General features: G+C 42.6%; 1 protein-coding gene across 7 annotated transcripts in view; it reads right to left on the minus strand.

Annotated features, from left to right (window-relative positions):
* sox6 (SRY-box transcription factor 6) overlaps positions 1-27,798 on the minus strand; it is a 133,741-nt gene that overhangs the window by 42,731 nt on the left and 63,212 nt on the right. For 4 of the 7 annotated variants that reach the window (XM_061067694.1, XM_061067691.1, XM_061067690.1 and 1 more), the window contains 3 exons: positions 22,595-22,684; positions 12,360-12,532; positions 10,447-10,539 (listed from right to left, as the gene is read on the minus strand). In XM_061067694.1, coding sequence (XP_060923677.1) covers positions 10,447-10,539; positions 12,360-12,532; positions 22,595-22,684 — 356 coding nt within the window. The remainder of the gene's footprint in view (positions 1-10,446; positions 10,540-12,359; positions 12,533-22,594; positions 22,685-27,798) is intronic. The other 3 variants (XM_061067693.1, XM_061067692.1, XM_061067695.1) reach the window with 2 other exon arrangements.

The following is a 27,798-nucleotide window of genomic DNA, read 5'->3' on the forward strand; positions in this document are numbered from 1 at the left end:
GCGTCCACCAATAACACGAGCAGGCAGCTCCATAACACAGAGTACAAATGGAGATGTGCAGCGCATTACAGCTCTCACTCAGGCCCCTGTCACCACCCATGTTCCTCACTGTCTGTTACAGCCTCTACAAAGCACCGAGGAGGCCTGTGGACCCCCTGCTGGTTTTCCCTCTAAACCCCATTACACTCGCACGCACCGAGCCACGCTCAAGCTTGCTGCTCGACACAGGCCACAAGTTACATGCAGATTCAGGGAGTGTTAACAAAAGGAGCTAAAAAACACAAAGTCCTACCTCAATCTCACCTTGTTTCTTGGTTATAAGCTTGAAAATACCTGTTAGATCCTGCGTCTAATATTCTGATTATCTGCTACTCGACACCTTTTAACACACGTCTCACACACAGATGCTTATCTCTGATATAATGATTCATGATAAAAACAGAAAACAATATGACCGCAAGTAGCCAACATATTTCAAGGAGCTCATGGTGATGATGTTCTTAATCCTGTACAATCATTTGGATTATAATAGGTTCCCTTTTCCATTAGGAAAAGATCACAATCACCAGTAATTAGCGGAGGACTCATGTTGCACTGACATCTCATTTTAATAAAATCACTTCCACACTTTAGTAGCTGTCAGATCAGCGGCTCTCGCTAACCTTCTTTTTCACATTTTCTATAGGAGGTTCTGTAATTTCACCCAGGGAGGAGAGACTCCAGCTGTTGCTGTAAGAACTGATAGTTCACACTTCATCCCCCCCCCCCCCCCCCTTGCCCTCCACTGAGCTGCACTCCAAACGCCTGCGAGTAGAAATCACCTTTTGTGATCTGTTTAAAGGGAAAGTGATCTGGATGAAATTGGCAAGTCTGGCTCCATCCCAACAGCAGCACACACAGGAAAACTGACACTAGACAGCAGGATATTGTTTAACACCCGCCACTGTGTACACAGCCCGCTGGGTGTACACTGTACTGGAGCCTAACCAGGAGGAAAATCACTCAGCGGAGGCGCTTCTAGGCTGCTCGTGTTGCTTCAGGATTTTTCTCCCCCAATAACAATCAGCAGTTCTTTAAACAAATATTACTCCTTTAATACAGGTCACTTATCCGCCGGTTATGGTGCCCGAGCCCAGTGAGCCGCTGCAGCACGTGGCAGACACACGCAGGGATCGAACAGAGGTGGGCTGCTGTTTGGATTTGTCTGTAGCTAATGGTAATCAGACAAATAGATCAATAGATTTGAGCCAGACTTTGATGCTACAGACTCCTGCCTCTGAATGAAGGTCTTCATATTACCACCCAGCGGACTGAGGCACATTATTCCTGCTTGTCTGCTCTGGAAATGAGCGCAGTGGAACGGGAGGGCGAGCAGACTGGAGAGGTTCGGGTCACTAACAAAGGGCCCTTGTCCTTGTCAAGTCTCTGACCTTTTTCCTCCTCACTTCCTTCCTGCATGTGAAACTAGTGACCCGCACCCGTCTCTGCTCAAATTCAACAGACGGAAATCTGAAGCAAAGATCAATAGTGTACAAGCACTCGCTCGCCTGAACAAAAAAAAAGAGAAAAGTCCTGTGATATTTTCTGTGAATTGTTGGTGTACAGTACCCGACCCTGACAGCAGGCCCCGTTGGCTCAGGTTGGAGTGTTACGCCTGTGTGTGCTTCACTGAGATACAGTGCAGCAAATCCAGACACTTGAGTGAGGTCAGGCTCTGCAGAGGGAATAACCAATAGATGACTTCTTGTTCCACTAATTCCTTACACAGTAAAACAAGCCCCTTTGGAAAACAGCCATTTCAATATGTCTATATTAAGACGGGAGCTTGAACGTAGGGTAGTACAACTCTCTGAACCGCCCCACCCCAAATCCCTCCTCCCGGGCCCTCCCCCCCTCTCATCGCTCCTCCGGACATTGCTGGAACTAAGGAGTCAAACTGCAGGCTACTGTTCGCTTAAATACACTGACTCGCATTTACAGGATTTCTGCACACAGTTCGCATTTAATGCAGTTTAGGTATCGCATGTTGTAGGAAATAAAATAAGAGCGTGACCTCGAGACTGATGGAAAATGGAAAAGTGGACAGAAATGGGGAGAATAAATTTACAAATGAAAACCCAGTTCATGTGAATGAATATTTAAAATCATGCATTGATACAAATTATGTTGAAATTGTGCACAAATGCCAAATTGTGCGTCTAAATCTATGTCTAAAATTAGTTTTTTTGGTTCATAATTTGTTTTTAATCCTTTTTTGTATGAGCCGTTTTGTTGGTTTATGTGACAAAAGACTTTCCATGCGACAGTTCTCCCTGTCACATTGTCTGTGTATAATTCCAAACAGGCTCAAACATTCATATTTGATATAGTAAAAAAAAACATCCCTTCTCCACGCTGACACAATATGTGCACACAGTGACACAAGCCTGCACTACAGTCTTTTAAAATACAGAATTTTTTAAGTCTTATATGTCTGCAGGATATTGGCTGTTTTTCGGGTGGGGGGCAGGGGCCGACATGCAAGTAAGAATGAATATTTTTGTTCAAGGTCTGGCCGTAGAATTAAGGTTTTGCAGTAAACTTGCCAAATCCACGGGGACTCCCTCAAACAGCATGCGTAATGACGGGAAAGAAGAGAACAGACATAAACAAACCCACAAGTGGGTTGGGGGGGCGGCATCATTATCCTGCATATACATCCTCGCTGTATGGAAATGGGACTGAGTGAAATGCCTCCGACCCTCATTGCAGGGGGCCCAGTGAGTTTCTAAAGAACATTGGACACGGGCGAGTCAGATAGCCGGCTACATCCATGTGAAGGGAACAGAGCAGGGGAAGGAATAGACGGATTTAAGTGTGTGAGGCTTATGAAATAATGTGGCTGTAAAGGTTTGGAAATATCGCAAACTTCAACACTCGAGGTGTAAAGGCTGTGTATGTCCACTGTTTACTGGTGTGTGTTTTATAAGAAACATTCCCTCGAGGTGTCACTATGCACGTGTTCAATATTAAATTCCCTGATTAAACATGTATTTAAAATGTTTGCAGTTCTAATGCCTATGAGAAAAACGTATTTTGTCTGGCGGTGAAACCGTAGACCACCCCTAATTTGTGTGACAGAATTGTCCACACTATGGCTGGGTTTCCCCCCCGGTCCCATCCTCCAATCATAGACAGGCTCTGTCTTCACTGTTACTTCCCAGCTGCTGCTGGGGCCACGGAAACAACAGAGGCCATTCTGTTGTTCAGCGGAGAACAGGCCTGTCAGGAGGCGCGAGTTTGATCAGAGACAAGTGTGTTGTTGAGACTTCAAATATCTTCCACTGATAATGAGAAAAACAACTATAGAGTTTATATCAAATCAGAACATGTTTGGATAAATATTTAATTCAAGGATAAGCTTTGAAATTAAGAAAATACTTTATCAAATACAAGTTTTTTGGAGAACAGATTCGGAATTAATTCTACAGTTCTATTTTTTGAGAAACTGAGCAGGACAAACCGGCTCATTCATTGTGTTATGCCTAGGAATGCTTGGACTCTACTCACCACAAAAACAAAAAGCTCCTTTTTACACTGACCATGGGCTGAATGCTTTGCTTTGCCACCCCGGCCCTAAGAAAACACGCACCCCTTTCTCCCTGCCGGCTGCCCGTACACAGTGGAGCCCATTAATGCGGCTCCCTCTCCCCTGTGAGTGTGCCCACTGCCGAGGATGATGGCCGCGCAAAGCCAACGCAAAGACAAAACAGTTTGCACAACATTAGCAGAGAAAACACAGCCCATGCAGAGAGCGGGAGGAAACTAAATCAACATCACACTGGAGGATGTGTTCTCCCTCAACTGATATTTTCCTTTGGAGGGTTGGGTTACAATGGCTGTTAAGTGTATGTGCTGTGCCTTCATCCAGGGAAGCTCTGTGGAGCCCGAACAGGTGCTTTATTGTGATACCCGAAGGGAAAAGTACTTTTCCTTCATCGTATGTTTGCGCAGAGAATAGATGTGCACTATTTAGCACCCAATTAATTTCGACAGCTTCACGTTGCTTATGCCTGATGATCGTCTGTCTCGTGTCGATTGTCCTCGTCGCCCGTGAGGACTGATAGACGGCTGGAAGTTTGCGTTGTAAATTAACCCGTCCCAGTGCTGCTTAACAAAACCCTCAGGTGACTAATTTTAAGTAGACCCTCAGGTGTGATTTCACACATCACAGCCGCTCATGTGGCACCGCTCATATGGAGCCTCTTAATTATTGCTGCTTAAACAGCGGAGGTGTCGGAACACAAAGGCCAATTACACAAAGACACGGCCTTATTGTGTAATTTACAGCAATAATTGATCGATGTGTGTCTACATTCCCACCTCATTGGCAGAGACGCTGAACGAGCAAGAGCGTTTCGCAGTAAAGCAAAGGATCAGTTGTTACAGGTTAATAAAAGAGGGTGTTTCTGTTTAGCTTTTATATCCTTTAACGCCGTTATTTACACTTACTACAGCAGCACGGTTTAGTAACCCTGCCTCAGTGGCACTATAACCTAAATCTGCACTCTGGTGTAAAGTAAATTGATGCTAATAGGTGCATTTCATCCAGAGAAAAAACCTATTGGGACAAACCCACAGACCCCAGACCGTTCAAACAGCTCCTACTGTTTATATTCCTAAAGCAAGGATTTGTTTTAACAGACAAATGGCATTACATGCCAACTGCTCAGCCACTTAGCTTCATTTGCAAACCATCACTGCCATCGCCCAGCCGGGGTTGTATCTATTACACCTTCTTGTGCATCATTAAGTTTTAACAGGGCCGCGCTGGCTTTATTGTTTAAATTACACACGACTTTGTTTAACGTCAGCGTTTCTTCTGCTTCCTGACAAGAAGTCACATTTCATAACTAATTGAATTGATCGCTCCCCCCCCCCCCGCCGAATGGAGTCCACTAAATGGAATTATTTGTATCAAAGTGTCAATATATTAAATCACAGGGGCTAATGAGTCGGGTCACCGCTTTCTTTTATCTTCAGTCTTGCATGTGCACATCTTCATCAGCTAACAGTCTCCTTAAATGGAGGATGAACATGCTGGACTGAGCCTCCCTGGGCGAGAGCCAAGCCCGTCTGACGAGGCTGTTAATGCCCCCACATAATCCTCCTAGCAGGCTAACACAGGGCTCTACAACACAAGGGAAGAACTGGCAGCACAGCGTTTACACCCACCCCCCACCCCCCCCCCCCACACACACACTTATACATATATCATCATTTCCCTGCTCTATTATTCTCTTATTATCGTGCTAACAGTTCCAATCTAGCTGTGCTAATTGGGGGACTTGCACATTCTCTTTAACAATGTCTATTTTTGTGTGTGTAGTTTTTTTTTGCCAGTGCATTAATAAGAGTCTCACACTGAGAAAATCATTTGTGCCGCCGAGACAACAAAAGCTTCTGAGAATACACAAATTAGCGCTATTATCTTTGTGCAATTACCACACAGCCATGTGTTTATTTAAAGTCATCTGATCGATTTAAAATATTCACTGCAATGCTGTGGTCTTTTTTCCCTCTGAGATGGTAACTAAACGGGATCAGTGCTTTAAATTACTGCACTGGAGAGCATGCATATTCTTTTTATAATAATAGATAAAGTGATTATAAACCTGCATTAAAAGAAAATGTATCCACTGACAAAACAGCAGTTTAGTAGAGTCTGTTTTTGTTCATGCTGGGAGATCTTTTTGGATAACTATTTGTGCAGCATTAGGCAAAAGTGCATAAAGAATAATGGTAAAAACATGAGGCTGTGTGAAAACAGCCAGCACAGTCTGATCCAAGCCAATTATTAGAGAGAAACTGCTTCCCAGTGACAAAGATCTTACATTGACGCGATGATTTGCGTTGGTTTTGGTTCCTGACCCCCGAACAACCTAAGAATATAACAGAATCCCATTGGAAAAGCATTACAATACGAATTTGAAAGTCCTTGAGTGCAGCTAAAGCCAAGCAGGGACCAGATTTTTATTAAAAATCTGTGAAATCAGTCTAACTGGGGAGAACCACTGAATACAGAAGACACTTTTACAGAGCTTCCCCTGTGAATTCTCTGGTGTCTTTGTAACGGAGGGGAATGGGAAATCCATGTGCGACTGAATAAAACACTCTGCTCGCCAGATTTTTTTCCCCCTGCTGAAAATATATTAACTGAAAGTAAACAGTAGAATGTTGGATTATGTTGTCTGTATTTAAAAGAAAAAAAGTTGTATGAAATAAAAGACTCAAACAGCTGTGCTTGGTTTCGTTTGAAATCCTGTAAACAGCAAATCAAGAAACCTTAAAAGTAGATTTTTTTTTTAATAACCAAAACAGTACCATATTACACTGTACTGCATAGTGTGTCTGTTGGCAGCTAAATGCTTGTGTACGTGTATTTCATTTTTGATCTTTACCTTTAGCATGAAACCCCTACATGTCTACACACCTCTCACAGTTTCTTTACTCCATTAGAGAGACATTTGAGTAGGCCTCAAGTATACATGTGTTTTTGTGTGTGTGTTTGTGTATTTTTGTAGACGCGGTTTTAACGGTTTACTGCCAACACAGATTATGTGTGTGCACATGGCTGGAGTTTGAAGTCAGGCCATAGGGAGAGAAGACAGGTGAAAGGGAAACTAACAGAACCAGACATATTGGACGACCATTAAAAAAATGACAATGGCCTCCACAGAAGTGTGTTATCTTTTACTCAGTGTTGGAACATCAAGGCCAAACCCAATGACACATGACAATGTCATAATGTTGTTATTTTTTTAAAGGATAGGATTTTCTTTAAATGATTTGGATTAAAAGTGTCCCTCTGTTTCATCTGGGGAGCCGTGCTCCCTCCAGCCTGTTTGTGAAGATAAAGTTCACCCTGACCTTTCTGCCAATATTTATTCTCTTGATGTGCGTATCAATGCGTCGGGCCCCTGCGCTCCTCTGTACTGTTCACCACCACCTCTGTGCATGTGTGTATGAGGAGTCAAACAGTCTGTTTATTTCTTTCCTTGAGGAATGCATGAACAGCGGTCATTAACATGTGAGGTAATGGGTATTTTATTTCATTTCATAACCAGGAAGACATTGATATACAAGTCTGCCATTAGCACTTAATGCTGCTCACCCTTTTTACTCAATCTCATGTACTCTAACTAGAAAATGCATATGGAAGAAAAAGTCTGTATGTTCAACGTGATGCTCAGTCGCTGCTCATCCATTAGGAGCAGGAGAAAGTGGACACGTTCATAAAACAGAAAAGCCATGAAGAGGAGACACATAATGCTCAGCGTGTCCAAGGGATGCTGAGCTGAGACAAATAAGAAAAGTAGAAACATGGTTCTCATTATTTCTTTTTTGGTAATCTCCTGCTGCCTACACACAGACTCGGAGATAAGGAACTCATGGGACTGAGCAGCTCTCTGCTAATATATGTGTTAAATTGTCATATGTGTCTTGTAAAATCCGGTTGTGTTTTTTTTTTCTCCAAATGTTCAACTAAATCAACTGAAGAGTTAATCTCATCCTGGGATTGAATTAGTGCCAAGACGATTTCAGCGGCGAGGATGGACTGAAGGAATACAAACAAGCTGAGGGAAAAACACACAAAGCCTTGAGCTTTAACTTTTGATAAGCTCCTAACACTGCAATCAAAACATCTGCTATCTTAAAACAAGTGACATTGTAATCCCGAAGGACAAAGACGAAATCTCTCTCCCTCTCTTGTTGGAATGATGAGAGGATAAAAAAAAGAGAGATGGCTATTCAAAAGGAAAACTTGATTAAGCTGCACACTGCCCCACTCCGAACCTCACTCACTAAACCTCTGTAACTGCACACTTCTGATGGATTCCCATCAATCCACGTGTAAGCGCACATACAGCATGCCATCAACAGTCTCCGGTTGCTGTCCCCGTGGTTTTATTGTTTGGACGGTTTTACAATGTCCACTGATGTGATCAGTTGCATCATCAATACAACATCTTAAAAAGAGGCTTTCTCCTGGTCTCATCCCTGAGGCCAAAACAGAAGGACTTTGATGGCCAGCAAGGTCTCCAATAAAGTTTAGTGCTCTCCATGCTAATAGCAAAGTAACTCAATCCCCCAACACTGCTTACCACTTTGCTAAATGTCTGTGACATACAGGCTGGAAGCTTGTTTACGTTACAAATTAAGTCAAAGCTGTTATGTATTAAAATGGCCAGGGCATTTTTAAGAGGCAGCAGTAATGAAAACAGAGTGGCAAAAAAAACAACAGGCTTCACTAACTTGCCCTGTACTCTCTTTTATCTACTCTGCTACAACAAGAGGAGCGGGCATCACCACACTGGATATTTGGAGGATCTAGGTGAGCAGGAGTTGAATCTCCTGCTTTGAAGGTACAGTGTGTAGCCTTGGCCACTAGGGGTCCCTCAATCAGGAAAAGTTATTATTCGGACCTCTAGTGCCGATGAAGATCTACCTGACGCTACAATATTCATGGATAAGGTTACGGAGTAAAGTTTTATTCACGGTACGCATAAAGCGGCAAAGAATAATCGTATTTAATTATGAGTTACCAATACAAACAGTGGAAGGAAAAACAAGCCAAAGGGCTAACTGGCTAGCAGTGTGTTTTTCCATCTTATGTCGTTTGTTTCGTAAGTTATCGCACACATTCTTCTTGGACTTCTTGGATAAACAATGTTTTGCATGTGATCAAACTTTTTTTGAAGAGTGGTTGAGTTGTTCTTGGGGGTGTTTTGCGGCCAGCAGAGGCTGATGGGCAGAGGAACAGATGGCCTGAACATGAGACTCTTTTGTTAAAGTGTGGATGTGTCTTTTCTTTTCTTTTTTTTATCGGTGAAGATCTGTGTCTCGTTTGGGCCAGGGGAGAAGAAGTCGTCTATCTGGGCTCCACAAGAAAGGACTTTACTTGTATCTCTGTTCAAGTGTTTGAAATTGATATTTAGAAGCATGTTCCCATACACACTCGACCCGCCACCCTCTCTCAAAACTATGCATCAAGGGGAATTTTCAGGTATCATCTGCCTTTAACTCTGTGATGAAAGCAAGGGCCACTAAAAGTCAGATGCATTAGGGCTGTGCCCTTATGCTCAATGAGCATAACTAAAGGACCCTCCATGCTGTGAGTAATACTAGCCCCTTGGTAATGTATAAGGTACTTCATTTTAAAGTGTTTTCTAGACAGAGTGTTGTGCTCTGTGCTTCTTTTTAGTGAAGTGTTATAATGAATAATTTTTTCGGTAGTCTGTCCACAGTTGAAGTGAAAGGTCCAGACTAGTGGCATCTCAAGAACATGTTGACAGTATGGCCTTTCTCTTGCAAAGAGCCCTTGAAAAAGTCATTTTGATGTCATAGCAGTAAATCTGCTTGTTGTGCTAACTGTTCTAAACTAGAAGTTTACTTTGCTTGTGTATAATGAAGGGCTCCAGCTAGAATATGGAGGAATCTGCTCTTTAGTACAAGACCCAAACATTATCTCCCTTGAAGAGTGCTACAAGGTGATGGAGGAACAATTTTTTGCAAGTGTTTTGAAGAGGTAAAATGAAAGGAGAGAAAATAAGGAGTTGTCTGTTGGAGGAACAAGCAGAGGAGGAGGAGGAGGTGAACGGAGAAGGATGTGCCTGACACTAAGAACACCCAGCAGGATAACGTTAGCTCCAAACAGGCATCCAGGCTCACAGCCTTGACCACTGCCCGTTTCCAACCCTGGATTACCCTGTACCGTCTGACTATGTCGAGCAACATACAGCCTGGGTGGTCTTTCTGCACCACTTTGTAATGTATTACACAAGGCACACACACTGATGAAGGTGATGCTATCTGGCACGAGGTGCATAGGTTAAAAACACATAATACGGAACGTAAGTAAGTAAGAAGGAGAAAAGGAAACAATGCCCCCCACAGCCGCCCTGTTGCTGTGTGGAATCCTGCCACGTTGCCCTTCTGGGCCCGACTCGTTTCAGAGGCATTTACCATCCTCTTTCATGTCCCCCACCTCCGGGCTCTTCTCCATCAGCAGGACTCATTAGCTGTTGTTACTTTTCCCCGTTTTTTTTTTGTTCAGTAAGATGTGCTAATTATTCTCCTCCATATTTTAAAGCCCTCACGATTACCAACAGGCAATTAACATTTGATCAGAGCGATACATGTTAGTTTGACACCAAAAATTTAAGATAAAAAGATAAGCAATATTTTTTAAAAAGGCAAAAAAGATGAGAGGGAGAGGCTAGCAGAAATTAGCAATGACTGTTATTTGAATGTGTAATTTTTATTGATCTGTGCCAATATACCCAGATGTTTGTCTCATGGTGACAGCGTCGGTGCGCTAATTACACCGAAGAGGGGGAAATGTTGTGTCAGTGTGGAGAAAGTGAGAGGTGTGAGTGTTAGACCAACAGGAACGAAGTCACTGACCTGGATCTGCTGCTGGAGGAGGTTGATTTTGTGCTGCTGCTGCAGGAGCTGCTGCTGTTGTCTTGCAATCTGGTATGACACAGAAAAGAAACCCTGCAAATTAAATAATAACTCCATTCATCTGCAAAAAGGTGGAGAAACTAAAATCAGTCCTGCGACCGAAAGTAACTACACCAGAAAATGTGGAGATGATAAAGTGTGTTAAGATAGATGACACACTAGGGCTGAGCGATTAAACCATAACAATAATCATTGCAATATATCACAAAAATAGTGATATAACAAAAGTGCAATATATATTGATATACTGTTCATGCATTGGGCCAGCCTTGTTAGAATAATAATAATAGTTCAAAAATTACAACCAGGAGCAAAAATCTGCCTTTAAACTTATAATAAAAATCATCGTGATAATAATTGCTATCAATATGTGATTTTATTTGATAGGGATTATTTTCGGCCATATCACCTACGACATACAGCATATGACATACTGTGTGTTAAAAGAGGACAGTTGCAATAAAAATATAGGAAAGAAAGTAGTAGATTAGTAAATCAGAATAAAAATCTTACAAAATAATGTTAAATTTTCTAAATGAACATGAAAACACAGTTAAGATCTGTGGTATAAGAGCTCAGCTGATTCACAGGACAGACGGACACAAAGGAGACAACTTGCACAGGCGGTATACAGGGGACAGAGGTCCCTGCCCCCCCCCCCCCCGAGTGACGAGCAGCCACACCGCAATCCCTCTCATCCCAGCAGTCCCTCTTTCTACATGCCCACTTCATTGAGCATGACAACCTAGTTTTAAGTGTCATTTAATTTTCATTTTTAAATATAATTACAAAGTGTTCACTGTAAGATATCGGTCGTCTGCAAATGTGTCAAGATTAATTTGTGCTGGCTTCCTCACGAGTGTCAACAGTTAATTACTGTGTTGTATCTTGATGGCTTGATGACATTCTAGCTCTCAGCGGGCTCTCTCGCTCTCCCTCTCGCCCCATCTCTCCCTCCCCCTCTTTCTCTCTTCATTTTATTAATATTCCACCCTTTCAAAATAAGATCAAATGACAAAATATCTTATATCACTGCTCATTTATGCTGCAGCGTCTACAAAGCTCACAGAGCCGAGCGCAGTTTGCAAATGAACATCATTGATTAGTAAAAAAAAAAATCAATACTGTTAATGTATTATTAGTGCACTATGACCAAATGCATCACTCTAAGGTATATGGTCTATCTGTTCATTTACCACAGGAAGGTTTGAGCGTGTGCTGAGAAAACTCTGAGTGAACTCCTCGCTGATAATTGACTCATAGCCATTAGAGTGGCTGGTGATAATAAAAGTGTCGCCCGTGTGGATAGTTTGTGTCCTTATTTCTTCCCAGACATTAACACACTTCATGGCCTCTGCTAATTTGCTGATTTGTACAATATGGCTCATTGGCCTGATTTGTGCTGCAAATCTAATGCCAAGCTTGTTCTAATAGGAGTCGATTTATAAGATATAGAGGACTTCCATGTTTAATATAACGTTTAATTCACACATCCCGCCGCATTTGTTAGTACAAGTCATAATAACCTTTTTCCTACACACCCAGCATAAACGTGGGCGAGAGAGCATGACCAAAATAACTGAGGCAATGTGGACTAACGCATCTCTTAAATCTAATATTATTCCAAATTCCTACGGAGGAGCAGGATTTTATTGGCACATTTCAGGCATGAAATTTAAAATGAAATAGTCAGTTGACAATTCATTGCAAATGTATTTAAAGGGGTTTATTATAGTGATAAAAAGGGAACAGGATCTAATGGAGTAACAGGAATAGATGTTTAAGTAGGAAGGCAGGAGAAATGCACTGTGAATGTGTGTGTGTGGGGGGGGGGAAACACAGTAGGCAGTTACCTGCTCCTGCTGCTGACGAGCTAACTCCATTTGCTGCCTCTGTTTCTCCATCTGTGAGGCGGCAAGCTTCTTCTGTTCGTCGTGGGCAGCCAGGAGCTGCTCCCGCAGGCTGATGAGCTGGGTGATCATGGTGGAGAGCTGGTGTTCCTTCTCTGCCAGGCTCTCTGGAGTACCTGGTGGGGGGGGGGTGGGGTGGGGTGGGGGGGGGGGGGGGCGGGGAGTAGAAAGAAGAAACACAAATTGGAAAATATGAGTCATAATAGAAAGGGTATGTATTATGTGTACCTGCGAAGAAAAATATAGTACACACAAAAGTTTCACAATGGGCTACAACTAAATGACCAGGATGCACGTGTTTGTAAGAGCCCGCAGAGGTCATTGTATAGTACTAAATATAGAAAAGTGACCATGCTGCTCGCAACATTCATCGTATCGTGCTATTGTACTGTTCACAATATATTGTACAAAGAAAACCACTTAGGCAGCAACCAACTGCAGTGAATTCACTGGAAAGTGTTGAGGTCTCACACAGCCTGGAGTTGTGTGTTCTCGTGGAGCTGGTGTTCACAGCTTTCAAAGGAAGAAGGGGGAAGGAATTGTTCCCAGGCACAGAGACCCAATGCTGCAGGGCGCTGTCAAACTGAGGTGGCAGATTATGTCAGGCTACCAGGGGTGAGCATAAAGACAGTGTTGAAAGTCAGTGTTTGTACTGGCCCTCGGAACCTCGCAAGTTTTCATTACATGGCCGTTCCATCAACACAACTCCGCACAGATTTCAGTTTAAAGGAATAAGCGAACTTGATGTTTACACAGCAAAAGGAGCCTCTGAATGTCCGATGACGATCATCAGTGAACAGATTTTATTTTATCATCCATGCATTCCTGACAGTGACAGACCAATGAGGTTACTTCTGTCCACAGTCACATGTCCACACTGTGCGATAGACAGAGCAGCTGCACTACTCCCTCTCCCTCCGCCTAATCAATGCTAAGTGATCCTACCATTGACTTACACAGCCAACATAATTGCCAGTGAGAGGCTAGACAGTAACTCACTCCCCTCCCACTACACTGCTATGTGACAAGCTGATCGGGGGGAACATACAAGAAAAGAGAAGGGATAACAGAAGAGATGGAGAGAGTAAGAGAGAGGGAGAGGGAGAGGGATAAAAGCACAGAGATGTAGATAACAGTACAGTGAAGTCTGGCCTGGGGCCAGCAGGAGCTGAATTCTTTCCTGGGTGTCTTCCGCTCGTCTCTGGCCACATCTGTCTTGAGTTTCTCCGAGAGCTCCCAGGGGCCCTCTCGACTCAAACTATTTTAATTTGACTAAACACCTGATTTATTTTATCTCTCCGATGAGGAAAGCCGTTTGTCTTAATAGGGCCTGTCAGCCTCCAGAACCCATTCAGGGCAATTTACTGGCACGCTCGTCTGAACCTCGGTTCGCTTCACTCTGCCTCCGCTGCCTGCTGCAACAGAAGAGAGCTGCAATTCTCCATTTATCCTCCTAACGAAAAAAAAGCACCTAAAAGCGGCTATTCATTGGGCCTGCGTGCACTTTCCAAGGCCTGAATTGACTTCTTATTCACCCGACTACCCTTGTTGTGAATGGCTTATCTGTAAAATTGATACAATCAGAACCAATTTTATTAACCTTTGGCTGTGTCCATGAAGGAGCTGCCTTTACAGATACATCAGTCGTTGTCACAATAAATCACAGCTATCAATACTGCTGTGGAAAGAAGGGAGGGACTGGAGAAATAAATAGTGACAGGGAGAGAGAGAAATGGAGAAAAGAGGGGAAAAAAAGAAAGGAAATAATCATCCAGGTGAAGATGAGGGCCATTGGGCATCCAGGCCAGCGTAGGTGACCTTGGGTTGGGAACCAAACATCTGGACTCTCTGATGCCCTCTCAACCTGTCTAATCACACATTTCTGATGATCACTCACTAGTTAAGGAGTGTCACCGCTGCTATGTTCAGCACGTATATTCTTTAGTGCCTGACTGTGGCCACAGAAGGATCTGATGGGTTAGAATGAGTGTGGAGAGCTCAGCTCTGCCTGGACACCAGAAGAATACTAACAGAGGGCCCATTGTTGTGATGTGGAGCTGAACTGTGGGAAGCCAGAAGTGCCCTCTGTGATCTGGGTTTGCCCTCTCCGCTTGTTTTAATTGTAATGAATTTATTTATTTGGTCGATGCTGAAATATCGGCAAGAAATGTTTATATTAGTGATGAATGCTGAGGATAAACATTTTACATTTCGGCATCTAAATACCTAAAAATGGAAACACAGTGGAGGAATTTCACTTTGAAGACACTTTTCTTGGTAGGAAACTCATCAGCAGCATGTGTTTTTTGTTGACTGTTAAGTGTAAAAATCTCTTTCTTCCTGCTTTAAATTATGGATCAGCTTTAAAATCCAGATAAAACTTTTATTGGGTGGTGCAGAAGAGCAGCGTCGTGGTCTGTGTCTAACCAACCTGCTGACAAAAGAGGCCGTTTCCTGCATATTGCATGGCTTTTAACAGCGGTGGGGCTGGGGTCTGCCCGTTAACATGTCTCCTCACATTGCGCTTCCGATGGCAGACAGACAGCCCGGAGATGCCTTGGCGCTACATAAACTGGCCCAGACCTAACATGTTGTGACATCCTCCTGTTAGCCGACTGAGGCTCAGTAGGACAATACCAGCCCAACAGAGGAAGACGATCCCCCAAGAGTCAGCGGTCAAGCTGTGTTGGCACTCTACTAGTTTTTCTTTCCTCAGGGCCAATGTGTTAAATTTTGACAGAGATGCGTGATTGACAAATAGGACGAGGAGACGGTGTTGTTCAGTTTCAGCCCATTCAGCTTTCACCTTTTGAGATTCTTGGCTCTTTTAAACGTCACAAAGTAGGGCAGAAAACATCAACGGGTGACTAAATAAATGATAAGAGGAAAACAAGCAGAGCCATGGTTGCTTGGGGAGGGATGGGGGTATTTGAGCCTTGGGGTCTTTGGATAAAAGGCACTTTGTAGGGGTGCGATTTGTTCTGTCCAATACCCACATCTCCCTCTCTCTTGGCTCCCTCCTCTCTGCTCTAATCAAGCAGTCTCTAATTTGGGTTCCAAGTCCAGTACCGGGGAAAAAGAAGGAGGCTTGTTACTTTGAAGAGTCCCGAGTGAATAACACAGATAAAAGATTCAAGCACAAAAAAAAAAGAAGAAAAGCGAGGGAGGGTGAGGGCGAAAAGGGGGAAAATCACAAGGCACCCTATTCTCTCCCCTTCCTTTGGTTAGGACAGCTGAGCCATTATGACCAGATCTGAATTGAGTATTTTAACGCCAGAAGACTGGAATCTCTTTGTCTCTCTATCAGTCGGCCATTGTGGATGCCTCCATATGCTGTGAGCCCATCCTAAGTAAATTAGGACTTGTCTAAATGCTACGATTGTACCTAGCTGTGTCCACACACAGACCGCACATAACTTGAATGCCTTGTGAGCTCAGGCTCTCTCACTCTCTCTCTCTCTCTCTCTGCTCTCTCCTAAAGTGTGTGTGTGTGAATGCAGACATGAGTGTGTACAGATGCGTGTTGCGTGTTGCTGCGATCGATAATAGGTACATGCCTCTGAGTAAATGCATGTGTGTGAACTCGGTGCGGTCATCTGACCCTTTGTCTATTCTTTCTGTGGAGAGCACAAAGAACCAATTGAGTAGCAGCTAATGGCATCTATTGGTACCTTCTTTAGTTTCAAAATAAAAAATAAATTTTTATTTTGCTGCTCACAGACCACTCATCATTTAACTGCTTTCACAAAAGCATTAAACTCAAGTCAGTCTTTGTGCCTGATTTAGTTTTGTGATATTTATTTGGACTGGTCAGAAAATACATCATATGAGAGATCTAAATTTGTGAACTAGGCTAGAAGAACAGGGCCTAGTTTTATTGTATCTTTTTTTAACTAGCAGACACACTTGTTCGGCAGCAATACAAAGCCGTAATGTGTTTCCAGTAATATGGTGTTAACATGTCTCCATGCCCTGCAACCAAGACAATATGAACAACAGCTGTTTTACCTGGCGTGCTGCCTTTGCCATGATATAAAAGCTGTTAATCTTGCCAATAAAACCGCATTAACAAGCATGAGCAATGACTCACAAGCACATCATCTGCTGGCTGCAGCGATTCTTAGCCGGCGTTCCTATACGATAGAGACGGCTCATCATCTTGTTGAAGAAGTCCTTTCTTCTCATGTGTTTTAAACTCATGTACTTGAGACAGCACTTTGCTTTTTTGTAAATGCTAATGGTAGTAGTGATATTATAAGCCTCTTATGGTAAATGTATATGTCTATCTGTGTGTGTGTATGTGCATACATAAGTACCAACTGATGTGATTATAATCATTTTAATGGCTTTAATTATTTTCTTTAATAAATACCCTGATTGGCATGTGGAGAGGTTATTAATAAAAGCACACTTCATCTGCTGTGGCTCCACTGCTGTTCATGCCCAACACCGATGGAGACTAATATTTTGATGATAGAGGAAGCTTCACTCCTCTGTATAATTATGCCAATGTAAAAGCTCCAGCACTTCACTGGCTGTCCATGACATGGGACGAGGTACTTCATCAAAACCAGGATAGAGGCTCGACCTGAAAAGATTGCTCCACAGGGAATGCCAGTGACCCTGAAATTCACACTGTAGACAAAAAAAAACTCCACATGGAAACTTTACTTCTGTTCTTTCAATAACCGAACACATTATTCTTTGACTGTGTAGCACAGTGCGACAAACCAGAGATCCTGACACCATGGAGAATGCTGCATGCGTGCATGGCAGCCTATAGCGAGGATCTTTACATGAAAACAAAGATGGTCTCCAGTCCTTTGATTCATCTCTCATGGCCTTTATGATGATGAGTCTGACCCATGTGCCCTTAAATGATAAAAACCATACACAGTTTTCAAGGTCCCCCACATACAAAGCGTGTAAAGCTTGTGAGACAGTGATCAAGGCAACAGCTTACTGTCTGCAAAACCTTGGAAGTGAATTAAGAGTTAGATGTTATCTCATTCTTTTCACTGAACATTTATTCATTGGCCTTATCTATACAGCTGATAATCAAAGGAGAACCTACTTGTTTCCTTAGACTGTGCAGAAGAGATCTTTCAAAAGACTTTGAGACTGTTGTCTTTGATTGATAAATGTATCAACAATGCCTGTGTTTTGTGGGATTTAATCCAGATCCCCGGTGATAGACTGAACTTGCTGAATGCGACCGAGCCCAGCACAGGTTCTAACAAAGGGGAGCAGGAGAACACCTGCTTAGTCCTCGAGCTGTCAAGCCACTGACACACACGAAGATCTATTGAACTAACTAGAGGTGTAACACAAAGCTTTTGCCCTTTGTAACAGAAGCTGCAAGAAAGCCGTCATGCTTCATTATCTGTGAAATTGCTTTTGAAACTATATTTTTATGTGTTGTGGGTGAAGGTTTGCAAGCTGCCAATGAATTGTACATAATAACACAGCATACTTTAATATACAACTAATATTGTACCAACTTAGGTACTCAAGTGATAAAGCATAGTTAGTGTATGAACGCCACCTTCAAAATAAAACAAAAACGGAAGCATTAATAGATTAAAAAAAGAGAAAGTCTGAATATTAACTATAACTAACTATAATCAATGTTTTTTCTCACAAAATGAAATGTATATAATGAGAAGAGGTGAAGCTGGTCTGAAGTGTTGAGGAAAAACTGGCCACAGGGTCATTCTGCATAATACAATAATGGAGGTTGTGCTTGCAATGGCAGAAGGTCCAGTTGAAAGTAAAGCTGGTATGAAGTGTGAATTAAAAAGAGCTATTGAAACCTCTGGGGCACTTTGCATGTGCTTTTGAATAGTCTGTAAAATTCAGATATTTGCAGCTGTTCAGAGTATATTAAGTCTTCATATCTGCATAATATATGTGTATTCATTTACATTCTTAGTTCTAATGCAGGTCAGACATTCAGCAGATTTTCATTGGTCTGAAAATGCAATTTTCTTTGCTGATAAATATATTTGGTATGTGTCCTTACAAAAGTGAAAAAGGTTGCTTTTGTCAGCTCCGTAAATATTCAACATTCTTTTCAAATAAAGACATAATTAATACGCTTGTTGACGTAGAAATGGATAATACTACTTTAAGTTAAACAACCCATGACAAACCACTGGGATATAATCCACAACAGAGTTCTCCTCCTATCACACACACACACACAGACACACAAACGAGCACAGCACTGCCTTCTTTACCTCCGTTGCCGAAAGCTAAATTCCTCAATTCATTAGAGGAGAAAAACACACAGTCCAACACTCTCATACATTCATCTGGTAAATGTGGCCTGAGGAATAATGATTTACTGTGGCTCATATTTCACCTGAGTGCACAGGGCAAACAGTTGACTGAAGTGTTGTGACGAAAATGCTAACAGAGGCATTTTCGACTGGAGCAACTGGACAGACACCGTTTTGTGCTGTTTGTTTGGGTAAATGTAATATACATAATATTCGAATATAGTATGCAGTAAAAAAAGAATATAAAAGCCATTTGAAATCTGCAAGCACAGAATTCCTACTTGTTCCTAAAGGTGCATAAGTCAGTGTGTGCACAGATATTGTGCAGTGTATCTCCAGTGGCGTAAAAGCCCCGGCTTTATGGAAGCCATTAAGAATAAAGTTAAATTTAAAAAGTGAATAATCATGTTTTGAGGCTCACCCATAGGGCTGAACAATATGGGCTCTGTGTTCACACAGTGGACTCCTTTCTGTCTGTGCAGGGGTGAAGCCGGCACAGGTAGGGCCAGCATCAAATCAGTCTCAGCTGCCGCCCTGCCTCGCCCTGTGTTCTCCTCCTAAAGAGCTTCCACTTATCTGCCTGCCACAGGAGCGTCTGTGTGCAGCCCGACCACTGTCACGTGGAACCCGTTCTCAAATCGATTGTGACACTGCACAAGAGTCCTGATTTCTCCTGCTTCAGGACTCAGGAAGCCTTTTCGACGCTCGCCAGTGTAACGTTGAACCGTTTTCTCTCCCTCTCCGTCTCTCTCTCTCTCTCCCCCCTTCTGACTTATTTTTACTTATTTATTTATTATTTTCTTTAGCAAATTCCGATTCCGATGAATACGGCGTGTGTTCCAATTTGGTAACTACATATTTTCCTTGAGTTTGAGTAAATGCTTGAGCCCCCACCCCACCACCATCACCACCTACCAACAGGGGGCTGGGAGACTGGCACTCAGCAGGGAAACTTAAACAGCTCTGTTGAAGCTCAAAGAGCCTGCACGGAGCAAGAATGCAATAGAGAGCAACTTTATAGGATACTATGTACTATATTTATATATGTTTGACACAATGTGTATTTACATACCTATATATTCTTTTACTGTATATAAGCATATGCTTTGAAATAATATAAAGGGATCATAAGTATCCAGGTTTTGCTTTTTTATCAAGTGAAAAATGTCTGTGAGCTATATAATTATAAGTGTTGACTCAAGTATCCACGTCTAAAATCGTTTTCTCTCTCTCTCACCCTTTCTCCGCGTCTCTCTCCCCCTCCTGCACTCCTCCTTGCACCTTGCCTCCTATTATCTGCTACTTTCCTGCGGTTTGGAGCCCTTCCAGCTGGCCTCCCTTTCTTGCGCTGTGGTTTTGTTCGGGAGATTTCATCTCTCTCCTCATCATTCCTACAGATTGACAGCTAGGCTCAGGTATGAAAACAAACAGCCCTGGAATTGACTGGTGAAAAGAAATCCGCTGCTAATGCTCCTTCACAAACTCTCCTTTTTTGCCTGCCCCCGTTGATGCTAAGCCGTGGCAGCATACGAGGAGAGGTGATAGAGATTTGAAATCATTAACTCCTAACAACACCATTCTACATGTCTGGCTTAAGCCCACTGCCTCCACTGGATTATTGCTCTTGTTTCTACTGACTCTTAAAACCTAAAAACATGTCTTCACCTCGGAAACAGCATGTTATTTAGCCAAACACCCACATGACAATGAGCTATAATTATGGACGAACCATCTGTAAGGGGTAAATGGTCGGTTGGGTTCGCAGACCTTGAAAAGCAAATCCCTGATGTGGCTGATACTATTGTTTTGTTTTGTTTGTTTACTGTACGTGCGTGTTCACTTCAACAGGATAAAGTATTGAGGGCATGTTTCAACACAGCGGCAGCAGAAGAATGTCTTCCCTTTCATGGGTAGAGCCTCGGGTCAAACTCTGTCACACCTATTGTTTTGCATTTTGATTTGATTTCTAAGCACAAGACAAAATGACTTCCTCACCAGTCAGATTCCAGCACTTCCCTCCGCAGTAACACAATTACTCGTCTTTCAAGGTTTTGACTGATCATAGTCAAAACGTAGCCTACGAGGTGATCGGGATAATTAGTTAAGGAATCGGTGAGGGATCGGGACAGGATCTACAAGGCCCCTCTGCCAATAGGTGCCGTCGTGTTTATCTGAATGTCGGTCTTTATTCTCTACTTTCTTTTTATTGGTCTAGAAACTACAGGCATGTTTGCCTTTTGTGCCTATTTTCACCAAACAATTAATGGGACCTCTGATTCATCATAACACTTTAGATCTTAATCATCAGGTGTTTTCTGCTCGGTACCTTTGTTTGTGCTTTAATTAAGTGGACCTTGTGCGTCTCCAACCCTGGGCATCTTTTTAATTGCCCGTATTTACATCAGGCAGACATCAAACGCAGGGAGAGAGACATTCGTAAGGGGGCGCACAAAGAAGCCCTTTGAAATGACTACAGTCATATGGAATGGCATGCTAATTAAAAATCTAAGGCTGCCACTATGATAGGAGAAGGAGGTAACTGTGGTGTATAGACTGTCTCCATAACTCATCAACACATAGAGGCCATAGTGTTTATTATCAGACTCCCTACCTGTTTACAAACCACCTAGTAACCTTCCCATTCCCATTCATCAGAAGAAATGCCCTGCCTGTAATTTAACAGACCAGCTTTCAAAAGGCTAAATCATTTTCAACATTTTACCCAGTGCACTTTGATCTACAGTGGCATACAGTATACCAGGGCAGGTACAATGAATCTAGTCTACCGAGCAATGATTTATCCTTGGGTTCATTAAGGTTATTGCCAATGAATATACTTATTAGAACATTCAACTGCCTTTTTTTCTGCTCCTCTGCAAGTGGGGAAAGCGTAATTCAATAATTAAAACTAAACACTAGGTTTATTTATGAATGTTGTGCATGTTTAATAAAAAGAGAAACAATTAAGCAAATGATAAAAATCACCTGCACAGCCGCAGAAATTCGCTTCTTTTGCGGCTTTGTTAATTAAAGGTTGAATAGAATATGTTTTATATCCAGATTAAACTGAGTTCATATTGTCTGGACGGTTTTTCTAAGAAATCTGAAAACCCTTGTGGACGACTTAAGAAGTTATGGGATGAGGAGAATGTGTAAGGAGAGGGTGCAGGATCCAGTGACAGCCTGGTGGTATCAGCCAGCTGGTATTGTGCTTCCCTGAGCTGTGTAAACACAGCAGCTCTCAGTAACAGTCAGTGCTGAGGACTGAGCAGCAGCCCTGCCCATCCTCGGCCCACCTTCGCACTGTCAGGAACACAGACTTTTTGGGGGAGTGCTGAGTTGCGCTGTGCTGTGCTGCACTTGATAGGCTGCACAGGGCGTTCACTGTCAGAGTCGAGACATTTCACTCAAACACAGGCTCAGCGGGAGGAGACGGGTCCGTGCGTCCCTGCTCCGTCTCAGAGCGGCTTCTCTCCTCTCAGCTCAGCCGTGCTCTGTTCACATCGAGCACACTTTGGCTACAACAGTTACCAGAGCGGCAGGAACGCTCCGCATGGGCCGGAGCAGAGGAGCCGGGCTCATGGCCGTCCGGAGGGACAACAACAATAAACTGCTGACAAGCACAGACCACCTCCGAATGGGGCTAAACGAGCTGGAATTTTTGAAGACAGCACTTTGGACAGAGTTTGGCATTCCAACAAAAGATAAGGGGGGAGAGAAATGAATGAGGAGGGCAGCCAAAGGCCTTTGTTCTATTTCAGAGTACAAGGCTGTTTCTGAGATTATACAGTACATAGCTTATGTATGTCAGATAGGAATGAGGGACTTGTTAACATGGCTTAAAGTAGTGTTTGTGTGGTAAATCTGCTCTGTCTGATGCAGTCATTGTAGTAATACCTTTTACATCTGCTAAAAGTTCACTGGTGTTGAGCCTCTCCATCTTCTCTTTCCATTCTTTAGAAAGGAGTGTCTCCATGCATGAGGATTCTACAAAAAAAGAAAAAAGAAATATTTAATTATTTGAGATGCCTTTTAAAATGTTGAAAAATTTTTCATGGAATTTGATTTAAGATTTTTTTTTTATTGTTAATGTTATGAATTACTAAATGAAAATGAAATATGAAAGAGAGGTCATTCATTTGAAGGCATTGCAAGGCAATCATTGAAGGAGACTCAGTCTGGCTGTTGAGCGATGAGCTAAGGGTGGAGTGAGGAGGGGAGCGGACATTGTGGGGATTGCGTATAAGGGCAGAGACACACATTAAGTGGGAGGCAAAACAGTGAGACTGGGTACGTCCAAGCGTTCACATAGCTGGCAATGATGAAAACAATTAACATTTGTCCAGCAGACAATGAATCAGAGGAGGAATGGCTGCAATCTGCCATGCTGTCGCTGAGCTAGCTGATAAAGAACGGGCCGGGCCGGCCGGCCGAGGCCTCCTCTGTCCCTGCGCCGCTCAGGGGTCAGCATGTTCCCATCAAACACCGGCTGAAGAAAACCTCCACCCGTCCACCTTGAGACACTGTCTCCACAAGCTGCCTCCAATCTGAACCAGATCAAGACGTGAGCTGTCCACTCGTGCTGTGGGTGAACATTTAGCATTCTTTTCTATTTGATGAATACAAAACGCCTATTTTCTGTTTCCTATAGAAATTGTCCTCAGGCTTTGTGTATTGCCTGAGGATGATATCAGTGTTTCTCTAGATTTAAATGATAAATGCAAAACCGGAACAGACAATTATCACCGCGAGGCCACAGGGCACAATCATGATTATTTTAATAGTGAATCATTTATAAACATAGTCCTTAAAACAAGAGGACACAGTTAATAAGCATACTAATATTTTCCGATGGTGCAACTTTTCTGCTCAGCTGCCGTGTGTGTTTGACATGAACACAGAGAAATGTCACATGACGCAATATTCTCGACCTTTCCATTTTCACTATAATCATCCTTGACACTAAACACAGAGGAGATTTATACAGTGTAGAATGTATACAAGCATTGATTCTTTTTTATCCTGCTGTAACATCTCCTGCCCTCTGCTTCCACAAACCAAACACTGTTGCTCTCGCTGACAAACACACTGACTTCAGAGGAACTGGGAGGAACTCGGGGTCAGTAGTTCTTGTGGCCTTGTTTAAGGATGGCTTTCAGAGGGATCAAGCAGAGTGACCGTTTTGTTTGATTGTCCACTTCCTCCAATGTGATGGGGGTCGACAGGACATCTTCTGCTCGGGGTCATTATAACATTACTTCTGCTTTATTGACTTTCCAATTCCCAACTCACAGTTTGTCCCCTTGACCCGAAGCGAGGGAGAGAGAAAAGGCTGTGTGTGTGTGTGTTTGTGTGTGTGTGTGTGTTTGTGTGTGTTAACTCCCTCCATGACACAAAGATCACAGATTTTAAAACTGGGGGTTTAGGCTAAGGGGGAGTAGCGGAGCTCAGCTCTTCTTCCCTGCGCCTCACCCCTGGGTGAGACAGCTTCCTCTCCCGGAACAACAAACTCCTTTCACATCATAATCCTCAGAGAGACAGAGCAACATCAGTGCATGACATTTTCTCCCCTAAAGCACAGAGAAACGGCTTATTTTTAAAGTGGTGTAAAGGGGAATTAAACAAACACAGTTAACATATGTTGATATGTACACATATGCTCCCACACACATCCACACACACACACACACACTTTCATCACAGATGCTGCTCCAGCACTTGATCATTAAGGAATGCACCAACTGTTGGAGATAATATGGTGCCAGCTTCCATTCTACTCCAGTCCTCCCCCTCCCTTCCACCTCCCTCCCAGGAGAGCCGCCGCTCCCTCGATTCTCCATCCCCTCCGCTGGGCCAGACACGACCTGCCAAGTCCTCCACCAGGAGAGACTACAGCTGGAATGCACCGCTGTCCTCCCTGCCTTCCACCTGGGAGAGGTGAGTAATGACCTGGATTAGTCTATAAAATAACTCTCAAACACCTTTCAGTGTTCAAACATCGTGGACAAAACACGCAACCAAACATGGATTTGGTGAAAGCGGAGCAAGTTTGGCGCAGGCGCATTGGCGGCGAGCAGTAAATGAGTCAGATGTCTGGCTTTTTTCAAAGCGCCCTTCCACAGCTTCTTTTTCTGAAGAATTTAGATTAATAGGAGGAATGCTATTTCAGTTTCTAAAATGCCTGTCTGTTTTCTCTGGAGAAATTATAGATGCCAATGGAAACACTGGTTAGTATCAACATTATAATTACTGTCAGGTTCTGACACACAGAACATCAGGTTGATGCACACTGTGTTCACCATAAAATAACAAATTATTTATTATCTAAAAAGAATATTCACACCAATTCCACCGGATATCCAGTCCTGGTAGATTTGAAAGTGAGAGGAAATCATAATTATTTAAGACGTTTAATGTGGAAGTTTTGAGTTTGTAGCGTAAAGAAAAAGTTACACGCTCGTCTTCTCAAAGTAGGACATCACATTTACTGGGGAATTAGCTTAAACAAGAGAAGAGTCCAGTGAGTTTATTTTTATGTTCCTATGGGGGCTCTTAAATCTCTCGCACCCCTACCCCTCCCACTGCGTTCCCTCCCCCTCTCGAGATAAAATGCTGTGTGGCTGGGGAGCAGGCCATTCAGCTGGGATGAGAATGGAATGAAAACAATAGCCCTTATCAGGCTCTTATTTACATTTTCCCAGCGTCCCTGCAGTAGACAGCTTGGCTTGTCACCAAGCCCAGATCGCCCCACTGGACCCAGACCAACTTCCTCCAGCCTCAGCGATTCCAATGGTCCCTATGGACCCTAGCCTGGCACAGACCCCCTCCGCTCTGCAGCTAGCACAGATAGCAACATACAAGACAAAACTACTGGAGTGTGTGTCCAAGATGTGTTCCCATTGAGACAGGAATGGTCTCTGGACTACTAAGCCTGTCTGGGTCTCATTGTCTCTTCTCTGGTGCTGCTGCTGCTATACAGCTGCAAAAATGCGCTGAACCCTGTCCCGGGATTTTTTTCACAGTTTTAACGTGGCACTCAGAAGAAACTGAATAGTCATTGCTGATTCAATACTGCCAGATTTAATGTGTTTATCCTATCAGGGCTGTCATCTGTGGTATACAGCTTTCCTATGCAGGTATTCTGTGATCGTATTAATGTGGGCGAACAGGCTGAGGGATTGAGACACCTGAAGCCCAGATTAGTTGGCTAGATTAGGCTACAGCTGTTTTTTTTTTTATACCGTATTAAAAACAAAGCTAATGATCCTCATAAATCTCAACAAAAGAATGTTTCTAGCTTGATCTGTGACATAAACAAAGCTTTCAGCACCTGGCAGTCAGGGCTGCCAGAATATCATGTTCACTATAAACCACAGTAGTGAAGCTTAGAGGCAGGTTGCCACAAACTATCCGTCCTATCTGCACCGACTGACTCGCTGACAGTCCTGAAGAAAATATATGGATTTGTTATGATTTCTGCTCTTTGTCTGTTTCTCTCACAAGGTTCGCTCCCACAATCAAACATATCTTTGACGTTTAAAAAAGAAACGAAACATCTAAATTTGATCTTTAGTGCTGGCACTGTAAAAAAAAATACTTTTTCTTTATTTATATTTAGTGCTTGTTGGCCGTAAATGCCTGTGAACAAGGGGAGAAGTCGTTTGCAAATTTCATTTTTTCATTGCTGCTCTAAACAGAGCAGGTCGTTCAGGCGATCATTGCAAACTGTAGAAAAGCTCAAATTGCAGAGTCAATAGACAAATAAACACAATTACAAACAAATCAAATCCTGTCACTTTGGAATTTGATTGGGGCGTTTATAAAGCAGATCTTAAACTTTCATGACACTAATTTCCAAATGGCTCTGCATGGAGATATTAAGTCCGGCGTGTATATTAAATCTCACAAATAACACCACCACTGCTTAAGCAAACAATAGGTAATCTTTACTTTTACAGATCAATGTTGTTTAATCTCTAAAAGGATTCATCTATCAGATTTGTTGATGCCAGAAAACACCCATCATGTTTCAAAAGGCCGTGACCGCTGCAAAGCGCAAACATGGTTTGTTACAACATGCAGCAGTGGGTGATTTATTACCCCTGTGTTGTCAGCAATGAAAATGTTTCAACTGTCTGCCACCACATTCTGAGATTCCCTGTGTGCACTATTCTCCCGGGAGAAAGATGATACTTGTGTTTGAGTGTTTGTTGTGTTGAAAAGCCGTTGGCAGGGAAAAGAGAGCCATCTAGAAGAGTCAAATTAGCCATCAGTCATGGATAACACACTAAAAGACCTCCCCTTTAGCATTGGCCTTGCATGTCAGTTATCTCAGCCTCAAGGGGAAACATGTAATTACCAAATCAATGATCAACTGACACTGACCATATACAAAACATCCTCCTCAGAACACACATGCCTATTTAGTGAAACAATACTGTTTTCAGAGAGGGGCTGAAGAATAAAATAAATGGGATGTGTCTAACAAAGCTTCAGCTTGAGTGCAGCACATATTTTAAAACTTTTTGTCAACCAGAACCAAAACCTATACAGATGATTCGATGTATGAGGAGGATCTGCAACAAAACTACAGAATGTGTCGTTTTAATACATAGATAAATAAGCAGTCTGTTGACTTTTGTTTTGCAATTTAAACCTGACGCGCTGCTTAATCCAGAACAGAAAATACTGTATAAAAACTACATTTGTACAAAACTCTGCATGAATTGTATTAGACATGAACCACCAGTAATAATCAATTCCTTAAACACTATAGACTAGAGTGCACCACGGTCTTGTGTTGTGAACCGGAATCAAGGGTATGAAATGAGCCAATATTATATACACAATTTGTTGGAAAATGTTGGGTAAAAAAAATGCTTAGCCTATATGTTTCCTGCATATTTAACAACAAATATGTACAAAACCTTTTCCCATTTGGGAATAAAAATAAAATTGAGTGTGTAATCTGGACACACTGTTCTACAATGAAAGCAACTGGATGAGAAATAACCAGTTATTTAGTTTGAAGATTAGACAAATGACTATTATTTTTGATAATTCGTAATTATAAATTATTTGAATGACACTTTACTTTTAAT

The sequence above is a fragment of the Limanda limanda genome, chromosome 3 (assembly GCF_963576545.1).
Source record: "Limanda limanda chromosome 3, fLimLim1.1, whole genome shotgun sequence".
Lineage (NCBI taxonomy): Eukaryota > Metazoa > Chordata > Actinopteri > Pleuronectiformes > Pleuronectidae > Limanda > Limanda limanda.